Source organism: Ahaetulla prasina, chromosome 1, assembly GCF_028640845.1.
Source record: "Ahaetulla prasina isolate Xishuangbanna chromosome 1, ASM2864084v1, whole genome shotgun sequence".
Classification (NCBI taxonomy): domain Eukaryota; kingdom Metazoa; phylum Chordata; class Lepidosauria; order Squamata; family Colubridae; genus Ahaetulla; species Ahaetulla prasina.
The window spans coordinates 3,611,411-3,620,000 of record NC_080539.1 but is presented as its reverse complement, the minus strand read 5'-3'; the positions used below and the strand labels follow the sequence as shown (position 1 = coordinate 3,620,000).

At 48.1% G+C, this 8,590-nt stretch overlaps 1 protein-coding gene across 1 annotated transcript in view; it reads left to right on the top strand.

Moving 5' to 3' along the window:
• Window positions 1-8,590, top strand: part of NCOR1 (nuclear receptor corepressor 1) — a 195,279-nt gene that overhangs the window by 135,762 nt on the left and 50,927 nt on the right. Inside the window, exons 26-29 of the mRNA XM_058163993.1 lie at window positions 531-635; window positions 4,540-4,637; window positions 6,379-6,550; window positions 7,542-7,682. Coding sequence (XP_058019976.1) covers window positions 531-635; window positions 4,540-4,637; window positions 6,379-6,550; window positions 7,542-7,682 — 516 coding nt within the window. The remainder of the gene's footprint in view (window positions 1-530; window positions 636-4,539; window positions 4,638-6,378; window positions 6,551-7,541; window positions 7,683-8,590) is intronic.

Sequence of the window (8,590 nt, the reverse complement as noted above, 5' to 3'; positions counted from 1 at the left end):
GCAAGAATAGAGGAAGGAGGGAGGGAAGGAAGGAAGGAAGGAAGGAGGGAGGGAGGGAGAGAAGGAAGAAAGGAAGAAAGGAAGGAAGGAGAAAAGGGAGGGAGAGAAAGAAGGAAAGGAAGGAAGGAAAGAAGCAATAGCAATAGAACTTAGACTTATATACCACTTCACAATGCTTTACAGCCCTCTTTGAGGAGTTTGCAAAGTCAGCATTTTGCCCCCAACAATCTGGGTCCTCATTTTACCGACCTCGGAAGGACGGATGGCTGAGTCAAACTTGAGCCGGTCAGGATCGAACTTCCTGGCTGTGAGCAGAGTTTTTAGCCTGCAATACTGCTCTCTAACCCCTGCACCGCCCCCCCGCCCAAATGGCTCTTAAGTGGGTTTCTGGGCAGGCCCGGGTCTCAGGGTTGAAGGTTAATGGCCAGGATCTAACTTAGATACGCTTGGATGCACTGAGACTCTGTGGGAGGAAATAGTTTGGAAATGAGTTGCGTGCATCTTAAAACATCTCTTTGGTCTCTTTGAAGTTTCCCTGCCCTACATCAAGCAAGAGGAATTTTCACCCCGCAGCCAAAATTCACAACAGCCCGAAGGCCTGTTAGTAAGAGCTCAGCACGAGGGAGTCGTTCGAGGTAAGCCGAGCTTGAATTAAGGAAGAAAATGTGAGTTCCTGAGATTGTCTTGAGTCGGTTTCTTCAGTACGTCCTGTTCCGTAGAGCCCGTGGTGCTCTCTGAGCCGGGTTGTTTCCTTGCAGATGTCCCTTTACCCAGCTAGATAACATCATCAGGGCTAGAAGGAAGTAGGGTTTGCTCTCTGTTTACGTAGAGTGGCTTGCTCTGTCAGTGCGGGTGGGGCTGAGGTTTCTCAATAGACAATCAGCCATTGGTAGGCTCTACGTAGAGCTAGCGGTAGCAACAGCGCTTAGACGTATATACCGCCTCACAGTGCTTTGCTGCCCTCTCTAAGCGGTTGACAGCCGTCTTGCCCCCAACCATCTGGGTCCTCATTTTTCTGACCTGGGAAGGATGGAAAGTTGAGTCAGCCTTGAGCCGCTTAGGATCGAACTCCTGGCAGTAGGCAGAGTTAGCTTGCAATGCTGCATTCTAACCGCTGCGCCACCACAGCTTCCTTCCTTCCTTCCTTCCTTCCTCATTTTCGCTTTCTCCTTCCTTCCTCCTACCCCTCATTTTCACTTCATCTTCCTTCCCTCCTTCTCATTTTCACTTTCTCTCCTTCCTTCTCATTTTTGCTTTCTCCTTCCTTCTTCCTCCTACCCCTCATTTTCATTTCGTCATCTGCCTTCCTTCCTTCCTTCCTTCCTTCCTCATTTTCGCTTTCTCTCTTTCTTTCCTTCCTTCCTTCCTTCCTCATTTTCGCTTTCTCTCCTTCCTTCCTTCCTTCCTTCCTCATTTTCGCTTTCTCCTTCCTTCCTCCTACCCCTCATTTTCACTTCATCTTCCTTCCTTCCATCCTTCTCATTTTCACTTTCTCTCCTTCCTTCTCATTTTTGCTTTCTCTTTCCTTCCTTCCTCCTTCTCCTCATTTTCATTTCTTCATCTATCTTCCTTCCTTCCTTCCTTCCTTCCTTCCTTCCTTCCTTCCTTCCTTCCTTCCTTCTCATTTTTGCTTTCTCCTTCCTTCTTCCTCCTACCCCTCATTTTCATTTCATCATCTACCTACCTTCCTTCCTTCCTTCCTTCCTTCCTTCCTTCCTTCCTTCCTTCCTTCCTTCCTTCCTTCCCAAGCAATAGCTATTACTTATACATCACTCCACAGTGCTTTGCAGCCCTCTGTAAGGGGTTTACAGAGTCAGCCACTTGACCCCAAGAATCTGGGTCCTCATTTTCCCGACCTTCTACCAAGGGGAAAACCCCATCCCCAACAACACTGCCAGGCAAACTGCTGTACATAAACAGAGAGCAACTCTCCTCCCTTATAGTACTGATGGCGTTACCGAGTTGGGTCATGAAATGTCTGCAAGAAAACCACCAAGCTCAGAGAGCACCAAGGAGCCCACGGTCCAATCCTAAGTTACAATACAATATACAATACTCTATTCTATTGGCATCTTGTTCCCCCTAGCTTCAATTCTTCAGTTCTGCCCCCACAAAATTTCCGTTGCTAAGCAAGACCGTTGTTAAGTGAATTTCTGCCCCCATTTTGCGACCTTCCTCGCCACCGTTGTTAAGCGGAGTCCCTGCAGTCGTTAAATTAGTAACACGGATGTTCAGCGCATCTGGCTTCCCCGTCGACTTCGCTGGGCAGCAGGTCACCAAAGGGGATCGCGTGATCCCTCCGGGATGCAGCGACCGTCATAAATACGAGTCAGTTGCCAAGCGGCTGTTTTTGAATCACCTGATCCTGGGGGGATACTGCAGCGGTCGTAAGTGTGAAAAACACCCATAAGCCTCCTTTTTTTTCAGTGCTGTTGTAATGTTGAACGGTCACTAAAGGAACTGTTGTAAATTGAGGACTACCTATAGCTCAGGGGTGTCAAAACACAAAGCCCGCAGGCCGAATGTGGCCCACGATGTAGTCAGATCTGGAAAAGGTAAAGGGCCGGCCAGTGTAGCTTCAGCCCGGTTTACCCAGTGCGAAGAGGAAACATGCCAGCAATTTGGGGAGTGGTGTGAAGCTGGCCACGCCCACCCAGTGCCCCCACCCCCACCCCAAGGTCAACCACAGCCCTGATGCGACCCTCAATGAATTGAACTTTTTTTTTTTTAATTTGCATTTATATCCCGCCCTTCTCCGAAGACTCAGGGCGGCTTACACTGTGTCAAGCAATAGTCTTCATCCAATTGTATATTATATACAAAGTCAACTTTTATTGCCCCCAACAATCTGGGTCCTCATTTTACCTACCTTATAAAGGATGGAAGGCTGAGTCAACCTTGGGCCTGGTGGGACTTGAACCTGCAGTAATTGCAAGCAGCTGCTGTTAATAACAGACTGCATTAGTCTGTTGAGCCATCAGAGGCCCTTCTTTCCTCCCTCCTTTCTTCTTCCTTCCCTCCTTCCTTCCTTCCCTCCCTCCCTCCCTCCTTCTTTCCTCCCTCCTCTTTCTTCTTCCTTCCTCCTCTCTGTCTCCTTCCTTCCCTCCCTCCTTCCTCCCTCCTCTTTCTTCTTCCTTCCTTCTTTCCCTCCTTCCTTCCTTCCCTCCCTCCCTCCCTCCCTCCCTCCTTCTTCTTTTTTATTTATTTGAATTTATATCCCGCCCTTCTCTGAAGACTCAGGGCGGCTTACACTGTGTCAAGCAACAGTCTTCATCCATTTGTATATTATATACAAAGTCAACTTATTGCCCCCAACAATCTGGGTCCTCATTTTACCTACCTTATAAAGGATGGAAGGCTGAGTCAACCTTGGGCCTGGTGGGACTTGAACCTGCAGTAATTGCAAGCAGCTGCTGTTAATAACAGACTGCATTAGTCTGTTGAGCCATCAGAGGCCCTTCTTTCCTCCCTCCTTTCTTCTTCCTTCGTTCCTTCGTTCCCTCCTTTCTTCCTTCCCTCCCTCCCTCCTTCTTTCCTCCCTCCTCTTTCTTCTTCCTTCCTTCCTCCCTCCTCTCTGTCTCCTTCCTTCCTTCCTTTCCTCCTTCCTTCCTTCCCTCCCTCCTTCCTCCCTACTCTTTCTTCTTCCTTCCTTCTTTCCCTCCTTCCTTCCTTCCCTCCCTCCCTCCCTCCTTCTTCTTTTTTATTTATTTGAATTTATATCCCGCCCTTCTCCGAAGACTCAGGGCAGCTTACACTATGTCAAGCAATAGTCTTCATCCATTTGTATATTATATACAAAGTCAACTTATTGCCCCCCCAACAATCTGGGTCCTCATTTTACCTCCCTTATAAAGGATGGAAGGCTGAGTCAACCTTGGGCCTGGTGGGGCTTGAACCTGCAGTAATTGCAAGCAGCTGCTGTTAATAACAGACTGCATTAGTCTGTTGAGCCATCAGAGGCCCTTCTTTCCTCCCTCCTTTCTTCTTCCTTCGTTCCCTCCTTTCTTCCTTCCCTCCCTCCCTCCTTCTTTCCTCCCTCCTCTTTCTTCTTCCTTCCTTCCTCCCTCCTCTCTGTCTCCTTCCTTCCTTCCTTTCCTCCTTCCTTCCTTCCCTCCCTCCTTCCTCCCTACTCTTTCTTCTTCCTTCCTTCTTTCCCTCCTTCCTTCCTTCCCTCCCTCCCTCCTTCTTCTTTTTTATTTATTTGCATTTATATCCCGCCCTTCTCCGAAGACTCAGGGCGGCTTACACTGTGTCAAGCAATAGTCTTCATCCATTTGTATATTATATACAAAGTCAACTTATTGCCCCCCCAACAATCTGGGTCCTCATTTTACCTACCTTATAAAGGATGGAAGGCTGAGTCAACCTTGGGCCTGGTGGGACTAGAACTTGCAGTAATTGCAAGCAGCTGCTGTTAATAACAGACTGCATTAGTCCGTTGAGCCACCAGAGGCCCTTACTTGACACTCTTGCTGCAGCTGGTTTCATTACCTCTGCAGGTCCACCCTCACCATTGTCCCCTCTTCCACTTCCCTGCAGGTACAACCACCATCCAAGAAGGGAGCATCACTCGGGGGACCCCCACCTGCAAAGTTTCCATGGAAGCGATGCCTGCTTTGCGTGGCTCCATCACTCAGGTATTCCCACCTTGCCCCACCTGGCTTCCCCGTGGACGTTGCTGGTCAGGAGTTTGCAAAACGGGATCTTTTTTATTTATTTATTTATTTGCATTTATATCCCGCCCTTCTCCGAAGACTCAGGGCGGCTTACACTATGTTAGCAATAGTCTTCATTCTATTTGTATATTTATATACAAAGTCAGCTTATTGCCCCCAACAATCTGGGTCCCCCAACAATCTGTCAGGGTTCCAAGTAGGTAGTAGGAAACTCAGTCAGTGTAAAAACCAACAAACTTTATTCGAACAGCGGAGAATTAACTCAGCGTAGTTCAACTAAATTAAAGCAAATTTCTCCCAACACAAATTCCTCAATCCTATCACCCACCTTGGTCCAATTAGGCAAGCTGCCAAAGCCCCCTCCCTCCCCCCTGCGCTCCTGTTCCCACAGCTCCAAGAAGCGTAGCTGTGGTAGCCCTGAAGACGCTCCCAAAAATGGCTTCGGGGTTGACAGGATCCCATGAACCTGAGGCATTGCAACCGTCATGAATATGAGTCGGTTCCCCAAACATCTGAATTTTGATCTCGTGATTATGGAGAAAGCTGCAAAGGTGGTTAACTGGAAAAGTCACATTTTGCCATGCCGTTGCAGCTTTGAATGGTCGCTCAGTGACCTGTTGTAAGTCAAGGACTATCTGTATCGGGAAGGTAGAATAGAATAGAATAGAATAGAATAGAGGAATGAAGAATATTATAGAATAGAACAGAACAGAATTTTAGAGTGGAATGGAATGGAATAGAAAATATGAAATAGAATAGAATAGAATAGAATAGAATAGAATAGAATAGAATAGAATAGAATAGAATAGAATAGAATTTTTTATTGGCCAAGTGTGATTGGACACACAAGGAATTTGTCTTGGTGTCAGCAATCCAGAAAAACCCCTCGCCAAGTAAAAACTCCGAAGCACGCATCTTTCCTGGAGACTTGGTGCATACGCTCTCAGTGTACATAAAAGAAAATATTCCTTCATCAAGGTACATCACTTATAACACTTAATGATAGTCATAGGGAACAAATAAGCAATCAGGAAACAATTTCAATATAAATTGTAAGGATACAAGCAACAAAGTTACAGTCATACAGTCATAAGTGGAAGGAGATGGGTGGTGGGAACTATGAGAAGATTAATAGTAGTGCAGATTTAGTAAATAGTTTGACAGTGTTGAGGGAATTATTGACAGTGTTGAGGGAACAAGGAAGTGTGTTAGGAATAATTCTGTGTCATTTGTGGTTTTGGGACCTGATAGGCAGTGTTCCCCAGGGACAGTTGTCCGCTTACCCCCAATTAATCTTAAGGTAAAGGTAAAGGTTCCCCTCGCACATGTGTGCTAGTCGTTCCTGACTCTAAGGGGCAGTGCTCATCTCCGTTTCAAAGCCGAAGAGCCAGCGCTGTCCGAAGACGTCTCCATGGTCATGTGGCCGGCATGACTAAATGCCAAAGGCGCACGGAACGCTGTTTCCTTCCCTCCAAAGGCAGTCCCTGTTTTTCTACTGTCATTTTTTACCTGCTTTCGAACTGCTAGGTTGGCAGAAGCTGGGACAAGTCACGGGGGCTCACCCCGTTACGCGGCAGCACTAGGGATTCGAAGCGTTGAGCTGCCGACCTTCCGATCGACAAGCTCAGCGTCTTAGCCACATGAGCCGCCGCATCCCAATCAATCTTTACAAAGGGGATTAAAACATGTTTTTCCCCTACAGGGAACTCCAGCCCTCCCCCAGGCTGGAATTGCAGCCGACATTCTGCTCAAAGGAACCATCACCCGTCTGGCTGCAGAGGACAGCAGTCCGGAAAAAAGCCGAGAAGAGGCCGCAACCTCCAAAGGCCACGTCATCTACGAGGGCAAAAGTGGCCACATCATTACCTACGATGGTGAGTGCCAGGTTGGGATGCTCAAATCCCCAGGTGCTACTCGGGTGAGATGCACCGCAGGCAGGCAGGCAGGCAGGCAGGCAGGCAGGCAGGCAGGCAGGAAGGAAGGAAGGAAGGAAGGAAGGAAGGAAGGAAGGAAGGAAGGAAGGAGGAGAAGAAGAAAGGAGGAGGATGACTGTGGGGTCCTTGGTGGTCTGTGAGCTGGGGGCTTTTCTTGCAGACGTTTCATGACCCAACTAGGTAGCATCATCAGTGCTACAAGGGAGAGGGGGTTTGCAGAAAGGAGGAGGAGGAGGAGGATGACTGTGGGGTCCTTGGTGCTCTCTGAGCTGGGTTCTTTTCTTGCAGATGTTTCATGACCCAACTAGGTAACATCATCCAGGCTTGGAGGGTGGGTGTTTGCAGAATGGAGGAGGAGGAAGAAGAAAAAGAGGAAGAGGAGGGAAAAAAGGAAGAGGAGGAAGATTGGCAACCTTGGTGCTCCGAGGGTGGTGGTTTTCTTGCAGACGTTTCATGACCCAACTAGGTAACATCATCAGTGCTAGAAAAGAGTGGGGTTTGTGGGAGGGGAGGAGGAGGAGAGTTTCAGTGGGGTTTTTTTCCTTGCTAGCTTTTTGTTGTCTCTCTTAAATGATGTGCAAATCTCTCTTAAGTGTAGTGCAAGCCACTGTACATAATCAGACAGCAAATCCCGCTCCCTTCTAGCACCAATGATGTTACCTAGTTGGGTCATGAAACGCCTGCCAGAAAGCAACGAAGCTCGGAGGCCCCCACCCCCTCCCCGTCCTCTTCTTCCTCCTCCTCCTCCTCTTCTCTAGCAATGTTGATACCTAGTTGGGTTATGAAACGTCCGCAGAAAACCCCACCAAGCTCAGGTGGCCGAAGACACCTCCGTTCAAGCCTGCGCTTCCATCGAAAATTATCTCCATTTTCCCTGGGACAATCCGAACCAAACTCTTTTCCATTGGTCTCTCTTGCTGCTTGTCAACAGCCATCAAGAATGTCCGGGAAGGAACGCGGAGTCCAAGAACCGCTCACGACATGAGCCTCAAACGGACATACGAAGCCATGGAAGGGAACATCAAACAAGGGATGTCAATGAGAGAATCTCCCGTCTCGGCACCTTTGGAAGGTAAGCTGGGCTAGCAAATCCCTGTTCGTTTGCAGGAATCGGGGACGTCTAGATCGGGGGCCTCCAACCTTGGCAACTTTAAGGCTTGTGGACTTCAACTCCCAGAATTCCTCAGCCAGCAAAGCTTTGAATTCGTTAAGACACACTGTCGTGTCCCACCCCCCACTCCGACGCACGAGTCAAGGAAGTCCGTGGCAAACTTGGCAACGAAGCCTCTGCAGCTTGTCAAGTTTCTTCGAGGTTTATCAGGGCAGGCAGGAGTCCAAGTTGTGACTTCAGCGATAGAGTCCGATATCAGCAAACTCGATAAGACTTTGCTTGACTCAAGGTTGGAATGCCAAAAGCAGGTCCTTTATATAGGCTGTGGGGTGTGGCTCCATGACTCAGCATTTATCCAGGCCTGCCCCACCCCTCCTTCTGCTGGCGTCGCCTCTCAGATCTCCGGAAGCGAGGGTCCTCCTCCTCTGGATCTGCTGTGAGCGTCTGGGAAAGGGAGGGGTCAGAGGGAGTAGGCCCGAGTAATTCCAGCACCTGGCTGGCTTCCTGCTCTGAAGGCTGAGCCAAAGGAACACACGCTGTATGAGTGAGGTTTCTTGGGCTACTCCTTTCACTCCTGGAATCCCCTCCGGGTATGGGGCCAGGGCCGGGGGCTGGAGGCATGACAGGCCGTTCATCTTCATTATTTATTTATTTATTTATTTATTTATTTATTTATTTATTTATTTGATTTTTATACCGCCCTTCTCCCGAAGGACTCAGGGCGGTGTACAGGCAGAATAAAACAAGCAATACAAAATACAATTAAAATGCAATTTAAAAAACTTATTAAATTAGCCTGAGAATTTAAAAAATTACCTTACACTAAAAACCCCATTTAAAATTAATAAAAAATTTACCATTTAAAATTC